At 42.4% G+C, this 19927-nt stretch overlaps 1 protein-coding gene across 1 annotated transcript; it reads left to right on the forward strand.

Annotated features, from left to right (window-relative positions):
- Window positions 1-7827: 7827 nt before the first annotated feature.
- Window positions 7828-17183, forward strand: cited1 (Cbp/p300 interacting transactivator with Glu/Asp rich carboxy-terminal domain 1). The gene is made up of 2 exons (XM_022761305.1): window positions 7828-7993; window positions 14752-17183. The coding sequence occupies exon 2, from the start codon at window positions 14771-14773 to the stop codon at window positions 15344-15346; it is 576 nt and encodes a 191-aa protein (XP_022617026.1). The 5' UTR covers window positions 7828-7993; window positions 14752-14770; the 3' UTR covers window positions 15347-17183.
- Window positions 17184-19927: the final 2744 nt, after the last annotated feature.

Here is a 19927-nt window from a genome sequence, read left to right on the forward strand (position 1 = left end):
AGTTATGTGTGTTTGTGTGAATGAGCGACTTTACGGTGTGTTCAGTGCGGTTATGTAAAACTGAATTACATCAGGATTTTACAGTCGGCGCACCCCAAGTTTTTTTTCTTTTCTTTTTGGTATCCAGGGGATGCGTCTGTGTGCGTCCTATCAGTTGCACATTTTAAACTAAATGGAAAAAACAGATTTTTCAGGTGTCCGGTTTCACGTTCACCCCGGTGCTGCTGTGATTTTAACCCCCCGAAGACAGATAAGCACTAAAACAGACATATAGCGAAACAGCCTCGTTCCCAAAACGCTCCGTTATCCTTGTAAAAAAAAGAAAAAGAAAAGAAACAACCCTGGGTTTCTGATCAGGTCTGGAAAGTCCTGAAAAGTATGTGAAAAGCTTGTGTGAAACTTGTAAGGTTTACAAACAAACAGGCTGGAAAGGTTTGGGAAATAGCCGGTTACAGATTCTGAGTTGATTTGCTCAGCCACACTGTTCTGACCTCTGGGCGAAATCTGCAAATCAAACATCTGGACAGAGTTTGGAATTTTAAATGGAAGATATGTAGGGAAAGTTAAAAAGGTTTTTTTTTTTCCTCCACAGACGGACAACAGCAGAGAGATTACGTGAACTTTAAGGAGGATTTAGATAAACTGGTTTTGGCACGACTGGAGATGTAGGTAAAATCAATTCATCTCAGGTCACTGAACAAATATGGCTGCCGCAGGTTCCCCCCAGAAGGACTGGAAATGAAAATATTTGGACGTCACCCAAACTGTGTGTATCATTCTCAACTATACCATCATATGAACTACACACCAGGGCTGTGTGTCAAGCCTCACTCCCTTCTTTGATGCTGAACGATATGAAAATCCTCGACAGCTGTTCGATTACAAACAAACAAACAAACAAGCGATGAAATGTACAGAAAATGAATTAAGTTAAAGAGTGAGGTAGCAAAGATTGCAGTCTGTTTTATTGGCCGTTAAGATTCCTCAAACAGCTCTAAAAATAGATGCAAAGGGCATCTGGTTACTTCCATGTTTGGAGAAGTTTGTAAAAACAGCGAAACCTCATTTAATCCCTCCAGCTATACTGTTTGTGATTTGGCAGAGTCGCATCGAGCAGCTTCAGCCGCTGCACATCAAAACTGAACAGTGACCAAAATCTCTAAATCCTCCTAATGAAGCTGAGGTGCATGAGGGATGTTGACATTTTGACGTGGGGGGGGTGGGGGGTAAACAAGTGAAGAAAACTTAACTGGATCATCATCAAGTCTTTGGTATTGCTGCGTTGATCGGTAGCTCATGTTTGACCATAGAAACTAGTTTGACAAAATAAATCCCGACTCAATGTCCACAGATTTGCTTTTTTCAGGAGCTTTCAACCGCATGTTCCTCGTTCCCCATTCCTTCAGCTGCAAAATGTGAGCAAAAGCTCCAGAAAAAAGCTAGTAAGTGGACCTTGAGTAAAGATTTTTTTTTTTTTTTTTTTTTGGTGAAACTACTATGAATGTTCATTTTCAGGCATTAAAATCCATTATTGGTTTCTTTTTAAGATTCACATATCAATACTTCCTTTCTTTTCGTGTCGTCTTTTTTTTTTATTGTTCTTGCACATTTAAAAGAAAAAAAAAAAGTAGAAAAAATAAAGGAAGATTCTGCCTTATCTTGCATCTTTAACTGCTGCTGAATAAAATAAAAAACACATTTTAAACTTGGTAAAGAAAAAGAAAACAACAGTTTTAATGGTTATTTCCACCCGTTTTTAATTCTAAATATATGTATGTGACATCACTTTTCACTTCAACACTCATTTGACCAAAACTTTTAAACCCCACTGTAGATAAACATGACATCCTGTGTGTTTAGGGTAAAGTTGATCTATCATATTGTTTGAATATTGAAAAGAAAGTATTGTAAACTGTTTGTTTTGTTTGTTTTTTTTTCATTTTATTTTTATGCATTTGTTTCACAGAATTACTTCTTTTTTTTTTTGTTTTGTTTTTTGATGTTCATACCACGGACGTTTGTTGAAATAAAAGACAAGAGAGCATGTTGTTGTCATGTGTCTCTGCTGCGTTTTAAGCTGTGATTTATGCAGTGTGGGCTGGTTAATAGAGGCTTTAATGGAGAGCGTTTGAAAGAGGAACCACAAATGTCGGCCAGTTTCCTTTAGAAGTGATGTTCCCTAAATTAATGGCCTGGAAATTCACACCAAATGTAGGAGTCACCACTCAGAGCTGGCATGTGCTGAACAGAAGTGGGCTATGAGTGTGTGTGTGTGTGTGTGTGAGGATTCCCTGTGATCTTTATGAACACTGCTGCGGTCACCTCGGCGGTTTGAGCCCAACGTAGCCGAAGCAAATGAAACTCATTACACCGTTTACGAGTTCGGAAAAGTATAGACGATTGAAATTCTATCTCATAAACTTGGGGGAGGGGGAGAAAGTGGGTGGGTCGGTGGGTGGTTGGGTGGTTGGGTGGGGGGTTTACACGGTACCGGGCAGGGGCTGTAAACATGAGCTACGTGAGAGACTCGTGTGTGTTTATGTAGTTTTTCTTTGCTCCGAAGAGTCAAATTAGAAAAACCCGGGGGCCCCGGGGAGGAATCAGGGCACCGCTGGAATTCATGGATCGCGTTTTCACAAAAAAGCAAAAGCCGGGATCGGGTTCTGTCGCGACCCGTGTTATCTTATTTTAGGAGGAAACAAAGTCTTTTGGTTGTTTACCGTTGGAAACGTAGCCAAGCAAAACTGAAAATGCCTCAATACTAAACAATACCAGTTTTTGAGGCGACGGAGCTGTTGGGTCCATCTCTCCGATGTTTTGTTGTTGTATGTGTATGTGTTCTAAGACCAGAGCTTTTCCCATGTCATTAGTCCCAGCCAAAGACTTGGAACCACAACGTTATGTTTCAGCCCAGTATCCCTTGGAAGTAACATCTATATTTGACAGTTCTGCACCTCATAATCTACATCCAGCGCCAACGCTTGAAGTAGTGAGACCTTTTACGTAACGAGGTCAGGGTGGATGGGAGTGTATCACGTCCAAGTTTAATGCAGGAAAACAGATTTCACACAACAACACAAGCCTCAACATTTACAGTGTTTTCTCCATGTCCTCAAGACCGTTAAGGCTTCAGTGTGCTTCAAATGGACTCGTTAACATGACCAATTTTCTGCACCATCTAAAAGCAAAAGTGTTTATACCTTTTCTGAAGGATCACACTCAAAAACAAGGGGAAAACTTCCTCATTATTGCCTTCCCTGGCTGGATCTCACTGCGTCCTCCATCTCTCTCCGCAAGAACTTTGTCTCATCACTGCACAGTTTTGGACAGCCATTCCTCAAAGGCATTGCAGTCCAGTCAATTTTATTCAAGCACAAACCACAAATTGGCTGTAAAGACTTTACAGTCTACGAAGGATACAACACTTTCTGCCCTTAGACTCTGGGTTAAGACAAGAAGAACATAAAAACTGGAGGAAAAAAGTTGAAGTTACAACTATTCATGATGTTGCACGCAAAAAAAACTGGCAGAAGTAGCGGGTGAAAAGTGGAAAAAAGGGTTGAGGGAAATGTTCCCTCTGCACACCTGGCCAACGGTTTTATTGTCAGATTGTTGATTTCAAACCTCCGAAAAAAGTTCAAACTGTTCGTGCTGTTTCGACGATCCGACTTTGTTTGAAGAGTGTCCTTTATTATGACCAATAGTTACGTTTTGTTGCTAGGCGACATCTAGTGGACGTAGTAAATTATGACAGGAGCGAAGGGAAAAGTGCGGTGACGTAGTATAAAGAGCTGCAAAGTCCACGTCAGGAGGAGGTTGTTGCGGATGGATGAATCAACGAAATCGACACAGGACAGCGGTGTTTCGATTCCCATGTGAGAGTGGCGGTTTATGTTGTAACCATGACAACGAAGACCGTTTTAATGTCAAGGAAGTCGGCGTACCAAGTTTAACCAAAATCGCAATCCTTTCCTTAAACCTAACCAAGTAGTTTTTGTGCCTAAACCCAATCAAGCCATGACCGTTCTTATAGTAACCGTGGCGACAATCGTAGGTACGCTGTCGGTACAGTTATTATTGTAACCATGACAACTGAGGTTTAGTAGGAAGGGCACTATTTCAGGAGACGCTCCCTATGGGTCGTATCGGAGGGTAGAAACAAACGACCCACGTGGTCGTTCAGGTTGGAGGACTGGTGTTTACTGAACCAGCAGGTAACAGAACTTTTTTTTCTTTCTAATTCTGAAGAGAACAAATGTTAAACAATCCAATACACCGACATCTGTGAGCTGAAACCTGGTGTATGAATCTTTGGTCAAACTGACCCACAGATGTAGGGCAAAGTGCATCGAAGACAAAAAGTTTACGATCAGATCACAGTAACAGGAACTATTTTTTAGGAACAGCTAGGAACAACTGGCTCAGCTCAGTGTACAGTCTGTGTTACATAACATTTGTCCACTTGCAGCCCCGTTTGCATGGAATTTAAATTACTAGGGACAAGATTATGGAGATTTTCTGTCATTTAAAAATCCCACATAAACCAGCCCTGTGATGCAACATATTCTGTAAAGGAAAAACTTGTCTTCCACATTACGGCGCAGACAGAGGTTTCCTTTGCCAGTGTTGAGCTGTAATTTGTCTTTGGCACACTTTCTCTTCCTCCAGAGACACGCAGATGTATTTTTTCCGATATGAAAATGGAAGGCAGCGTTTGGAATCTATGCAGTAAGGTTTTTGGATTTGGTTTGGGTCGATCACAAAGTGGTGAGTTGTAAAGAGCGGTTGTATCCAGGCCTCCGGTGACTTCGGTCTTCAGTCTAACATTTAGGGAGGGTGTGTTGGGGGGGGGGGAGGCTTAAAGTCCAGTCGGTTCATTTAACAACACATAAAGAGATCCTGTGTGAGAAAGGTCATTGTTTTATTGCGATTACATTTCTTCCTGTTCTGGTTTGTATTGAACACACCTTTACTGCTCTATGAAAAGAAAAAAAAAAAAAACTTTCCAAACGACTTGTATGCAAATCGGCACCGAGGCCTCTCCACAACTGAGCCGGTGCTTTGAATAAAGTTTCATTTGACCCTCGCTGTTGAGTCGTTTAGATAAACCAAAGACCCGTCCTTCCTCTTCCTCTGTTTGTCCGTGGTTCCTTTCTGGTTAAAAGCTTTGCCAGTTGTGCTAAACATTTGCATAAGAGTTCGATTTTTGGGAATTTTCCAAACCAGCGCAGATCGTATCTGTTTCGGGAGGGAAAGAAAAGAACTTGTTTCCAGAGGTGCGGTGTGTGAAATATCGGGGAACCCTCGCGGTTTTCGACCAAACCTCGTAAACAAAACTTGCGCTGGCAGTTTGATCAACGTGCTATAATTATTTATCTCCAGAGATGGAAATCACAAACGGTTTGTTTGATTTGCATAACGTCTCCCCCGAGGGGAACAAAGCGGCGGGGGCCTCCGTCTATACGTCCTCCTCCTCATCAACATGTGAAGTGTCTGCGGTCAATGGCGGAGGGGATTTACTCGCACAATAAAGACAGATGCCTCCTTTTATCCGCTTAACGGAAGAGAGGCCGAGCGCGTGGCACTTGACCGCGTCGTTGCATGTTGTTGGCGCGTAATGACGTCCTCCCTCCAAAGACTATTGAGGTGAATGTTGAATGGGGAATGGACTTGTTCTTTTTTAGCAGGAGTTGTGGGAGGGACTGGAGTTTTTTTTTTTTTTGATGAATTGGTGGAGGTTCCCCAACAACGCTTTCAGTGATTTTTTTTTTTTTCTCTTTTTCCCAAACAGCTTTTGTTTGTCCCTTATGAATAAAATAGGCTAAATTGACCCAGAGGAGACGAGAATCTGGTTTTTCAGCAGATCTTGGTGTTGAGTTTAAGCTGCTCCAGGTGGCAGAGGACAAACTTTTAAACATTTAAACAGTCCAACGAGCCGATCCTGTGACCACGGACAGTCGCTGATCACCTCTGGTACTTGAATTGAAAAGAGCTTTTGCTTCCAGTAATACTGGAGCAGGGTGGCCTGATGTGGAAGATGAATAAAAACAAGATTGTTAAGAGGAAACTGATTTGTTGTGGCGGGAAATTAATACGTTTAAGCAAATAAAAGAAATTTGTTTCACATGCTTCATTTTAAGCATAAAATTTTGGCTGTTTTTTGTCATATTTATTATCTTGTATTGTTTTATTTCCCGTATAAATATTTTTATGCTCATTATTTGTTTCGGGCATATTTTTGCAAAAACATCATGTTGTTTTATGACAGAATAAAACCAAACCAAATTGTTACTGATTACACCAAATAAAAATACATATAAACAGGGAATATTTTCTTTATGCCAAGGAGTTACACTTAACTGTAATTCAAGAAAAAGTAAGTATATTTGTGGTGAAAGATATTCTGTCTGTGTGAATGTATGTGAATCAGCTTTTACTCAGATCTAACTTTATATTTAAAATGTCATTTAAATGTTAATATGACATAAAATCACCAAAGCCGGAACATTTCTTCGTATGTTCCACACAAACCAAGCTGCCACGATAAATCATTCAGCACATATATTCATCAGTGTCTCTAATGATATGAAGACATCTCCACAAGTGAGAACATGTAGTTAAGCAAATCATTCACAGACGTGAGCTCTCTCTCTCTCTCTCTCTCTCTCTCTCTCTCTCTCTCTCTGGGCGAGTGACACAGACAAAGACAGAGTGGTCTGAAATGGTCCATTTGATTCCTGATGGCGTTTGCTTCAGAATGAGCAACATCTGCCCTGAAGAGCGGCGGCGCCAAAACCCCGGAAGGCCGGATTCGTCCACGATCCGGAGCCGGAACCGACCTCTCTGTCCCTCTCTCTCTCTCTCTCTCTCTCTCTCAGCTCGGCGGACGGTTCGACCTGTCGGGGTCCCGGTGGTGTCTCTCCGTCGTGACTCACTGGAACGTTTGAATACAACACACCGGACGTTTGTCTTCTTCGTGCAGTTTTCCAATCAGCCAATCACATGGCAGCAGTGCGATGAATGAAGTCCCGCAGGTACAGGTCACGTTCACATCAAAGATCAGGGTTGGAGCTGACGGAAAGGCGGCGGTTGCTCAGGTAACCGCTCTTTGCAAACTGTGGTGAGCAGGAAAGACACGTCCAATGTTTTCTTCACACACTTTAGGCCACTTAGCACCAATCGTGGTTATTATTGATGTTCATATTCGTCCCTTTATGGCTGCAATTTACCATCTTCTAATGACTGCCTCTGGCACGAGAAGCAGAAGTCGTCTCACCAGTCACCAGATCTGAATCCAGATGGGATGACTGAGATGACTGAGATGACTGAGATGACTGGGATGTGGTAGAGCAGGAAAAGTCCCAGCATGAGTGTGCAGCTGACAAATCTGCAGAAATGATGTGACACAATCATTGTCGACATGAAGCAGAATCTAAAAGTTTCAACATCTTGTGGAATCAGTGCAACGAAGAGCTGTGGATGTTTTCCACGACCCAGTTTTAGTATTTGACTCAAATTCACTCATTCACATTTAAAATGTCACTGGCCCAGCCCACTCAGCCAGTAAGATCAATCCACCCTGCCTCCATCCAAATCCCCTGGAAGTCCAGTTCCTGGTTTTGTGGATGGCAGCCTGCCCGGACACACACACACACACACACACACACACACCGGGCTGGTCAGAGAGGAGAGAGAGAGAGAGAGAGAGAGAGCGGCACAACCTGCTTTTTATTCAGTAACAAGCTCATTGAGGAGCGGACAGACCCTCCAGAGTCTCTGCAGTCAGTCAGTCAGTCAGTCAGTCAGTCAGTCAGTCAGTGTGTCTCTGTCAGCTCAGTTTATTTCCCCGGGACTTCAGCCTCTAACACCAGATACAGTTTCCTGGCTTTTATTCTTATAAACAGACACCTTGGACCTTCTGGACTTCACTGTTTGAATCTATATTTTCTTCCAGTTCCTGCTGCTGTCAGGCTGCACCGAGCTTTTCTCACAGGTTGGTCAAAGTTTCTCTTCCTTTCCTCTGGTTTCTGTTTTCTATACAGCCAGAGGTGTTTGGAGACTGTGTCAGTAGTTTGTCAGTGTGTGTAAATCTAAGTCTATTCAAAGTGTTTTTCAGGCTCGTCTCTTTGCCTCCTCAAGTGTTTACATAACATTTCAAATGAGGTCAAGCGTTTTCTGCCTCAAGCTGAAGGGGTTTTGCTGTAAAAAGCCTGTGTGAAATTTACATTTTCTCTGCAGTTTGAGCGTATAGATGTGGATAAACTCGACCTAACTCAGCGTCACGCCTTTTTAAACATCCCTGATCTCTTTATTGCAGAAATGCACGGGAGGCATTACTGCAAAATCCATAGAAAACCTTTTTTTTTTTTCCTGCAAGTACAACTAGTGTGTTGCAAGATTCCTGCTCCTGTTCACCTTCTGTTGAGGAAAATGTGACACAAGATTTTTAATGAGAGTTTTAAAAAAGTGATCAGAATCGTTTCCATCCAAAACAGCAAAGTTTCAAAAGGAACAAAAGTCACATCAGCTTGTTTTTGTTTTTTTAATCTCTAAACCGGCTCCTCATTAACTGTCTTCAGTGTGGATGTTGGAGGCAATTAAAACAAGTGGTGAATGTGTCATGCTGGGACGGCATATGGTGTGTGTGTGTGTGTGTGTGTGTGTGTGTGTGTGTGTGTGTGTGTGTGTGTGTGTGTGTGTGTGTGTGAAAGGGACAGAGACAGACTGACGTTTCAATTTGCTCGTCACGCTTTAATTGTGTAATTGAAACCTCTGCTGTTGTGTGTGTGTGTGTGTGTGTGTGTGTGTGTGTGTGTGCATTCCTATAATTTAATGCTGTTCCTTTGATATGATATTATATAAATCTATAGTGTATTTGATCAATTGTTATGATCAAAAGTCTGTTTATAGTGACTTTATTGTACTTTTTTAGAGACTATTTCACCTTTGTTGACAAAATAATTTAACATCAGGGTCCATTTAGTAGCTTTATCTGGAGCTTTCGATCATATCACATGATCTTCTTCGGCAGATGGAAGTTTTCCCAGCTGATCAAACAGTAAATGTTCAGTTTTACTGTTTTTTTCTTTTAAACACTTTTTCGTCCGTGTTGGTTTTGAAGCTGAAATGATGACTGTGTGGTTTGATCGAAAGCTCCAGAACAGCTACTAAATGGACCTTGTGGTGAGATTGTTTGCCCAGCTGCTCTGTCGAAGGTCAAGAATGAACTTTAAACCTTTTAATGCACCAGTGTTCCTGTAATATATAATCCCTAATGTAAGTTTATTGTCCTCAATAAATTGTTAGTGACTAACTCCCATCATAATATTATATTATTCTCCTGGGAGCCATAGGGAGGACTCAACACTGACTGTAGTGACTTTATTGTGCTTTATTGAAACTGTATCCCACATTGTAGGTGTATAATAAGGCTGCAACTAATATTACCTTCAATATCAATCAAATTTTCCTTTATTAAATGTCAAAAAATGTGAAATCACAACTTCTGTCTTGTCCGTCTTCAAGGGATCTTAATGCATTTTTTCATCTCTTTTGGCATCATTTTCTATATGTTTCTATGATGTTTAGTGTTGAAGCCATTAGTTGATTAATCAGGGAATTAAACAAGAGAAAATGAATCATTATTCGAGCAAAAAAAGGCTCCATAAATTCATCTGTTTCAGCTCCTGATGTGCTGCTTTTCTCTGTTTTCTATCACTGTAAATTGCTCTGACAGACAGTGATGGGCAATTTGCACAATTTCCTGACATTCAGTGGAGTAAATAATAAGCCGTAATAACATTTCTGAGATAAACTGGAGGTGTTGTAGAGCTGTATTGTTGTTTTCTGTTGGAGCTACCAATCTGGCAGAGAGAGAGAGAGAGAGAGAGAGAGACAGACTTTCATTGCTTAATAATTAAAATAAATGCAGAGCAGTCCACCGCCAAGACAGCAGCCTAGACTGCTAATGAAATCATTTACAGGGAAACTAAGCCAGGGCCGATTTCACAATCTCATAAAAAGTGGTGGAAGAACACAATGAGTCAGGTCAGCTGTGAACAGGAAAAAACATTGGCTCTCCTCCAGCGGTTTCATACAGCATCCTTCCTAACTCCAGTGAACCGCCCTCCGATCGCATGAGAGACGAGGAGCAAACACTTTGGACATTTCTGACTCCGATCCATCCTCATGTCAGACACAGACAGAAGAGTGTTAGTCATTGTTGCGAGCTACAGTTGTTAAACAGTATGTGAGGAAATCCACTCTGCGTTTTTATGATCTCCTCAGTTCATTCAAATTTACTCCTGACAAACATCATCAAAATGAAACAGGCACCATTTGAAAATTGCGATGAGATTTTTAATCCAAACCCGCAACGAAATGAAAACAAACAATGAAACCTGTTGATGCTACAATTTCGGACATTTTTTTTTTTGCACATTGGCGCCTCCATAAATCAGAAACTTCAATACCCTTAGTTCTTGATATATATCAGTAAACCCTGAGGTCTGTGATGATTTAAACCAAAACCAAAACTTTATGAAATATGTTGTAATATGTTTTTCCATAAAAGACTCCGCAGTTCATGAATGTTAAATGTTTAAATATAAGCAGCTGCACAACAGCGTCGCCTAAATGAAAGAAAGATTTTAAAAGGAGCGTCCAAAAACTTGGTAAAATTTAGATTTAAATCAGGAACAATGTGATCAAATAATCAGTAAACAAGTATGTTAAGTATTAAACAGACATTTGATGACAGCTTCTCGCCTCGGGATGCATTTCAGATGGTACCAGGAACTTGCGGATCGTGCTGCAGAAGTGGTTTGAGTTGCTTTTGGAATCCACTGTAATTGTTATCAATCCGAGCAAGACCGCAGCTTACATCCTCGGCTACAAACTTTTCAAAGCCACATTGAAAGCCCAAAGGCAGAGACACTGTGCCACTGCATCTTTATGTAATTAGCTGATGCTAATGTTAAGCAATAGTATCTGAAACACCAGAGCAGCTCTTGGTCGGATTGGATGCACATGTCACTTTGTTGTGATTTTCACTCCAACTTGTTCCCTGACACAAGTTTAATACGCGAAATATCTGTTTATGTGTCGTGTTTCGGTGGGAAAACAACGGTTTGAAAGAAGCTGCAGTTGTTCCTGAGAGACGACGACGACTGCATGCGTGTGATATATATATATTTTTTTTGTTTGTGCCTCCTGGACTCAGTGTGGTGGAAAGCTGTTGAGCAGAGGCACCATGTGCAGCCTGGCCCTGACAGTAATCAGTCAATGAATAATGAACACACACACACACACACACACATACAGACCTGCCATTGACAGCTGTTTGGTATCTTTGTGTGTGTGTTAACTCTATCAGTCGAGTGCAGCTGCATGCCTGCCTGTAGCAATTATGTTCTCGCTAAATAAGAGCCAGCGCTGGGAGGAGGGGCTCGGTATGTGTGTGTGTGTGTGTGTGTGTGCGTGTGTGTGTGTGCTTGTAAGTCTGTCTTTGTGAGGACCAACTTGAGTTTTAAACCTTGGAGAGTGTGGACATTTTGGACTTTTCATCTTCAAAGGACTGTTTGAGGGTTAAGATTTGGTTTTAAGGTTCAGGTTAGATTTAAGTCTGTGTCCCAACCATAGACTGTAAATAAAGATGGACGTCACGCATAGGTTTCTGAAGAGCGGCTGGGTGGGCTGATCCGCCAGTGGCCATCTTGCCAGTACCCGACTCTGCCGAACTCCCGGCTAATACAAAAACGGGCAAAGAAGAGGGACGCGTACACTCGCCCACCTGTCACTCGAAGTGGCCACGCCCTCAATTATGCAGATCTTTTTAAACCTTAATAAAATGTAAAAGAGTGAGTTATATAAAAGCCGTTGAACTGAGCTGAAACCCAACACTTGAAGCTGTAATCGTCAGGCTGGCAGCGGATCTTGGGAGAGTTTGGCCCACGGAGGATCCACCTGTTGGAGCTTTAATTGCCCAGGAGAAGAAGGATGCTTTTCGCAAGAGCTTTCCAAATGGGGCAGCCTAGTCACGCCACTGTGACACAATCGGTTTTGAAATGCCCCCTCAGAAGGATGTGGCCACTGAATTGGGACACAGTTACCAACAACCTCTGAACAAGCAACTGAACAAGTTTTTCTGAAAGATTTGGATCGTGCAATCACACAGTCGACATACTGTCTGTCTTTTACTGCTCTTTGTGGTGTCGTCTTCATGTTAAATTCCACCGTTTTTATGACAAATATCACCTCTCCTTGTGCAACTGTTCCACCAAACCAAGTTCCCCCCTAAACATTATTTCGCAGTGTTGCTCCATCCTGGGCTCAGCGCCACCCAAGACGATTATGATTGGTTTAAAGAAATGCGAACAAGCCACAGCTTTTTTATTTTCCTATAGCAGAATGATAAGGTCTGAATATGCAAGACTATAGGTTAGGGCTGAAGCATTTAGTTGTGATGTTTACGATTAAGATTAGGGTGTGAATCAGGGTCCTCGCAAAGATAGAAATACAAACGTGTGTGAGAGAGAGGGAACGGGCACAGGATCGGCACATATTATTAAGTGATTAACTTACTCAAAGGATAGCCGCATGATGTTGGTGTGTGTGTGTTAATCCGCACATGCTGTTTGAACTGTGTGTAATATAAACCAGCTCGGGGACTTTAACATGAGCCTCTTGGAGTCTTTTCGCAAGAGGGTTTGAGTCACACACACACTCACCCTTTTTTACCTCGACACAAACATCTCAATGACTTTTTCTCGCTGTCACGCTTTATACAACACACACTTTCTCCCATTCACACACACATACACACACACACACATACACACACACGGTGAGACATATGCTCTGTTCTCAGGGTCCATATGTATTTATCCTGCCATGTGACCTAATCACTCTTTGAGATCCTCAAAGGCACTGTTGTGTTGCGAACTCCATTCACACACACACACACACACACACACACACACACACACACACACACACCCTTACATAGACGTATAAACACTCTCTAACCCTGTTGGTACCCACAGGCTTTCTCCTCACGGCCTTTTCATGGTTAATTTGCTGCTCAATAGGTCAAGAGGAAAAGCAGACATCAAGCGAATACACACACACACACACACACACACACACACACACACACGCACAAAGTCAGTCTTAAACACACCGAGTCATGCGGGCGTCCAGGCACCAGAGTCGCCTCGTTCTACGTTTCCCAGACAGATCTGACTTGAGTGATTTACCAGGGTCATAAGAACACGAGTAAAGCCGCTCTCTTAAGTCAACAACGCGTTTGTTGTTGAGGTCTGAAGCAGCCGCGTGCTTGTCAGGAAACGCTGTTAAATGACCACTTATGTTATTTGTCATCCTTCCTCCAGTCAACACAAGCCACTGTGTTTGTCATTCATAAGATTGTGCTGTTTAAAAATACTTACAGATATTGACCTCATGTGTGTAAAATCATTCATCAAACAGAAGAGCCAAGAAAAGAGCTAATTTATCAGTTTATTATTATCAGTATCTTCATCTTCTATCGCAAAACATTTTCACAAGAAGTCCCAAAAGTTAAAGAAATAGTTCAACACCAGTTTCCGAGAGTTAGATGAGAAGACTGATGCTGCTTTCATATTTGTGTGTTGAGATTAGCTTAGTTTAGCCTAGCATAAACACAGTCCATCCGGTCTTTATCTTTCTTTATCAACAGTTAACATTTGCCAATTTTACACTTAATATATAATCCTACTTTTTGCTATTTCTTTTTTTGTTATTTTGTTTTTCTTTGCTGTCACCAAACAGTAAAAGGCATATCTGTCCTGCTGACATTACTGATGGTAGCTGCTAGCGCTAAGAGCTTTAGCTCGATTTTTATCTTGTTTGTTTAAACCATACACACAGACATATGTGGAAATGACAACTTGTGGTTTTATTGGGAGTTTCATTCTGTATTCATGTCTTCATTAACTTGTCCATTGGCCTAATCATTGTGTGCTAAGTGTCTTTGACTGAGTGTTTCCTTTATTTCCTGTCTTTATGCTGAGCTAAGCTAACCAGCTGCAGCTGTACCCTCATATTTAATTGACAGATAAGGGAGTGAATAAAATGACTGTTGTTTTGATTCAATTAGTAAGTTAATGTGTTAATTAGTGAGCGTTAAATGTGTTAGTTGACGTGTTATTTTTTTTTAAACTTTGAACAGAGCCATGCTAGCTGTTTCCCTCGGCTTCCAGTCTTAATGCAAAGCTAATGCTCACCTGCTTACTTTAGCTTTATGAGAGATTTCATGTAACGCTCAGCAAGAAAGCAAAGAACATGTATCTGAAAATGTTTAACTGATCCCTTAAAGGAGTTTGTTCTGCAGGCAGAAGAGCTGAGGAACTGGGGGTTAGTTCCCCAGTTGTCTGTGAGCATCTGGTTTAACTGGGATGTGTGTTTTTCTATCGCATAAACAGGATGTTCTTCTTAGGTATGACAGAATCCACTATGAGCGTAGACAATAAAACAGCATACAATGAAAACATAACATTTTAATTTCCTGTTGTTTGGTTACTGTTCTGCAGGTCTGGCTTTTGCATGTATTGGTTTACATTGAATCACAGTAAATCCTATCTTTACTGATACATAGTCTGGATGATATCACCTGCCGTAGGAGCAGGTCTCTGTTTAGCTAACGAGCTTATCTCTTCCTCCCCATGTCCCAGTTTGATGACATTGCATAACATCTCCCCTTTCTTCCTGCAGCCTCTGGGTTTTCCTGGTGATGACCTCACTGCTGTTCCCTGGCAACGCCCACGCTGCGATGAAGGACCTCTCCTCTTCCTCCTCTCCTCTCACCTCCCTGCTCCACTACCCGTCCTCCAAAACCTCCGTCGCGCCCTTCTCCCCGTCCGCTGGCCCCGCCTCCACTCCTGGGTCGACGCTGTCGTCGGCTCCTCTCTCCAAACCTCAGCCCTTCTGCCTGCAGACGGGGCCTCATCTCATCGCCAGCATGCAGTTGCAGAAGCTCAACTCGCACTACCAGAACCTCACCGGTGCTTCTGTTGGACACCCAGCACCCGGCGGAGCTCAAAGGGGCTTCGGATCCTCGCCTCTGGGCACTGGCAACCAGCTCCTGGGGCCTTCTGGAGGCCTTGGAGGAGGCGGGATGGGGGTCGGGATCGGCATGGGGAACCAGGGCTCCGGTGCAGGTGGAATTATCGACTTTGACCCCGTGGACGAGGAGGTGCTCATGTCGCTGGTGGTGGAGCTGGGCTTGGACCGAGCCAACGAGCTGCCCGAGCTCTGGCTGGGTCAGAACGAGTTTGATTTCATGTCGGACGTGCCGGCCGGATGCTGACCTTCGAGAAGAAAGATATCCAGATGCGGTGGAATTGCTTGACAAAGAGAGAGAAGACTTTCTCTCCCCTGTTTTGTTTTTCTCTTTCCTCCCTTACTTGGTTGATAACACGAGGAAACAGAAGAGACACAGAGTGATAAAGAGAAAGAGATTAGAGACATACTCCTGTTTCTACTTTGCTTTCATGCTCTCTATGGGCAGACAGAGGGACTGGTGAGGAAAAGGACAGATTGAGGTGAAAGAGAGCGTGATCTGTTTTTCATTTCATTCAGTCAGTTTATTTTTCTTTGCCAGGACGAAAGTGGCGGTTGAACCCCGGCCTAATGGGATTAAGAATTCTTTTGTTTCGCTGCGTCCCACTCTAATTTTTCTTTTTCCTTTTCGTGTAAAGAAGAAAAACAGAAACAGCAGAAACAAGGAGTCGTACAAAGACACTTCATCGCTCCTGTCCTCTTCCCTCCATCACTCCCTCTTGCAGGCTTCATCAAAACCAGGTGATTTTAATACAAGGAGGTTTGGCGAAGACAAACGAAGTCGGTCTCTTGGAAACAAACAGCGCGGATGACGAAGACACACCTGTTGGACTTCTCTCTCTCTCTCTCTCTCTCTCTCTCTCTCTCTCTTCTCTCTCGATCACGTCAGGAAAACGAAGATGGGAAACATGACTTTATGGGAGATTCGTGAAGGATGACAAACACTATGTTTCCTGTTTTCTTAATGGACAATATTAGACTCTGGTCTCACGGGAAAGAGACTCCTGTCTCTCGGCTTCACAAAGAAACTGATTGTCTGAGAACTTGTTATCTCAATGTACTTCTCTTTCTTTCTGTTTTTTTTTTTTTTTTTTGTTTGAATTTACTTCAACCAGTCGCATTCAAAGAACATGTTATTTAAGACAGTGGCTGATATCCATCAGGTCTCTTGGACAAGGAGGGCTTCTGTAGCGCATCTATTATCAGTTCTACTTTTCTGAACGTAATGAATTAGATCAAGAGACGAGGAATCTGAATGGAGTAAATTGTTTCTCAGCCGCATTAAAAACGGTCGAGGCCTTACGGTCATGTGAGTCGCCGCTACATGTACTTTGTTCTGTTTCCTGACCTGCAGTGTAAGAAACACTGACCTCCGTGGTCAAGTCAAACCAGTGTCAATGATTCTGGGTAGCACTTCCTTGTACATTGAGGATACAAGGTTTTGTCAACATGTGTGGACATAAACTGATTGATTCACACGTCCTCCTCTGGTTTTTGTTTTTCCTGTCCTGCCACTTTTGTGTTCATGTCAAAACAGTTTGTTTAGCCCCAACAAACACTTCTTATCGCCGCACTTCCATGTGGCTGATAAGGAAGCTCCGTCTGTTTTGTCATCACTGGGCCTGGAGGCTCGTGTTTGCGAGGGCTGTCTCCAGATGCTGGTCCGCACGCGTGCAGGCGTTAAGAAGGTTTGAATGGGACCAAAGGGGGTTGAAGTTAGTGGCTGACATGTTTGCATCATTTATCAGTTCACGTTCATTCTTCACTGTCTCTTGAAGGCAGAGGCGATTCGTAGAAAACATCTGGACAAGCTATCGGTGCACCCTCTGGCAGCCATATTTGTCCATCTTGTCTGGACCAGAGAGAACAGCCTTTTGTCCACTTGCCAGTTGCAAAAAAAATCACTTTCACCTAAACATTTAATCCTGGCTAAGTTACTCGCAGAAACTAGCGTTAGCAAATCCAGTATGTGGATAGCACCGCTGCTGAAATATCAAAAAACACATGAAAAAATATCAAGTTTGAAAACAGTAGTTAGACAAAACAATACCAACTCAAGGTCCACTTAAATCTTTTTTCCAGAGCTCTCAACTGCATTGTACAAATGAACTTTTAAGCTAACGTGGACGAGAGGTCCTAAAAGGGTTGGATTATATCATAACAGCTGCTGAGCTCACATGTCAAATCCATCTCTGTGACAACTGAGCAAACTCCCATCTGCCGCCGAAGACCATGCAATTCGGTTGAGGAAAGTAAGTCAACCATGAGTTGGGACCGTTTGCTCGGATGTGAGATGTTGTTTTACACGTGGAACTCATATATGTTAGATTTCACATGTGAGTATCTGAAAATCACATGTGTATATATGTGAATGTTTTGACACAACCCCTCCCACCTGAAATATTTCTTCATTTAAACCAAAAAACTCACAAAAAGACACATTATGTTCATTCATTTAACTGTTAAATTACATTTTCTGTAAATTTAATCTCCCTAGATCATGATCCATTATTTATATACATAATTATATGGTCTAGACTTCTAGAAAACTTGTATGAAAGTGTCCTTAATGGCAGCCATACAGCCCTGATGGGCATTTTTCTTTTGTAAAGGAAGATAATTGATGTGGCTAAATCTTTTATTAACTGTGTTTGGACTGGACACTGACGACTTCTCTTTAAAACCTAATACTGAACTGACCAGCGGCCTTTATTGCCTGGCAGTTAAAACCCAATATTATAAGCCTCATTTGCATAAAGCTTATCCTCTGCCGGGCCTCCGTGATGCTGCCAGATGGGGTTGCCAGTTTGGTTCGCAAATGATTTCAGACTTTATAACGGGATATTAACGGTTTTTAGATCACACAGTCAACTCTCCATCTACCAGGAGTTGTTCCTCGCTGCTGCAGACTGAAAAACATCCCGGGGGTGGGGGGTTAAATTGACCCTCCACCCCCCCTGCCCATCTATAGGAGCTTTACTGTGCCGTGTCCAGCTGTAGATGGATGCAGTCAGGCTGGGGGCTCTGACCTATATCTGTTGTGGTAAGAAGAGACGGGGGGAGACGGCAGGAACAAAGGCCTTTCACCTCAACCCAGCTTGTCTGTCATCTTGGGCCATTGTGGGTCTCCTCTTGGACCACACACACCAAAAAAAAAAACAAAACCACACCTGTATGTCTGTCTGTCTGTCTGTATATATGTGCACGTGTGTGTGTGTGCGTGAGCTTGCAACAAAACACCTGCATGTACATTTAAGTCCATACAAACACACACAGGATGAAACCAACTATACGCAGGCACACAAAGGCATGGAAATACACCCACACACACACACACACACACCCACACACACACACACACACACACACACGGGAGCATGGGGATGGTATTACAGCAGGGAAACGGGAGTAGCAGCCATGAAACAGGCACTTGTTCAGTTACACACAGACTTCACAGGGTATCGGGGTTGTTAATGTGTGTGTGTGTGTGTGTGTGTGTGCATGTGTGTGTGTGTGTGTGGGTGTGTGAAAAGAACACAAATGCAACGTGTGTGTGTTAAAGGGGGAAACGATGAGCAGGATTAAGACCCCTGGTGGAGGAAGAACAAACGCTGGGCCTTGTTAATTTATTTAGATATAGACAGGTCAGCTTACACACAATAAACACACAAGTCCTTTAAGACCATTTTCCTGCACACACACACACACACACACACACACACACACACACACACACACACACACACACTGCTCAGTACCACTTTTTGATGTTGGTGTGGGTCTCGGTTACAGTCAGTGAGCACAAAACTTTCTTTAATGAAACGTGAGAAGCTGAGATTAATGAAAACCCGCTGAAGGAATAATTTGACAGAATACCTTCTTTTTTTCTTTTTTTTTGAAAGGATCTGCTGCGTTTTTTTCCTTTAAACCAGTCACTTTTCCGACATAGTGGGAAGCAAAGAGCGAAATAAAGATGCTTCTCATCACTTCCACATCCAGCAGACAGACACACTGGATCTTCTCTTCCTCCGTCTCGTCGCCTAAGTGGGTCAAAATAACATTCTTCAGATCGAACACAGTCTTGTGTTTGTTTCCATCTGCTCAACGTTGTTTTAAAGTCCTTTTTCTTTTGCGTGTGTGTGTGTGTGTGTGTGTGTGTTGTCCCAGCTGAGTGAATGTTATTTTTCTGCTGTGTGAACCAGACGGACGTTACCCACCCTCCCCTCCTCCTCCCATCCCCTCCCTGGAGAAGTTGCCTGGTCGAGATGTTTGAATCGTCTGCGGGCTTTCATTTCCTCTTTTTCCCTGACCCCCGATATTGCAGATTAACCCCGGCACAGACCTTTTGAACCAAAATATACCTCACAGCTATTTGGTTTCTAATGGCAGAAACTCAGATCCATGCAAACATATTCCTCACTTTGGTTTCACTTTGCTTGGAAAACCACATGGGTGTATTTTAGCACTTAATTACTGCAAAAAAAGAAAAGGAAAAAAGGTTCAGGTAATCACAGTGTACCATTTGAAATTCTGATGGACACTTGAACCTAAGTTTTGTATGTTTTAGCTCAAACTACAAATCACCTGAACTTCAAACAGATCATTAAAAGATTTTCTTTCTTCTGTTTGTTCTAGTTCTCCATCAAATTTACATTTTCATACTTCATCTTAAAAGTCCAAGAGTTGGGGCCGTTCAGTTGGTTGATCAACAGCAAGTTTGATAGTGGATTAATTATTAATGAGTCAAGAAAGTTTGAGCTAGTCTGAACCCTTCCAGATGTCAGGACTTCCTGCTTGTAATTAAATACCCTCAATGACATAATTAGGG

The sequence above is a fragment of the Seriola dumerili genome, unplaced genomic scaffold (genome assembly GCF_002260705.1).
Source record: "Seriola dumerili isolate Sdu_G_001 unplaced genomic scaffold, Sdu_1.0 BDQW01000393.1, whole genome shotgun sequence".
In the NCBI taxonomy this organism is placed as follows: Eukaryota; Metazoa; Chordata; class Actinopteri; order Carangiformes; family Carangidae; genus Seriola; species Seriola dumerili.

Bases quoted from the DNA above. Each gene is read 5' to 3' on its own strand.
- cited1 (XM_022761305.1), top strand. From the start codon at position 14,771: ATGACCTCACTGCTGTTCCCTGGCAACGCCCACGCTGCGATGAAGGAC.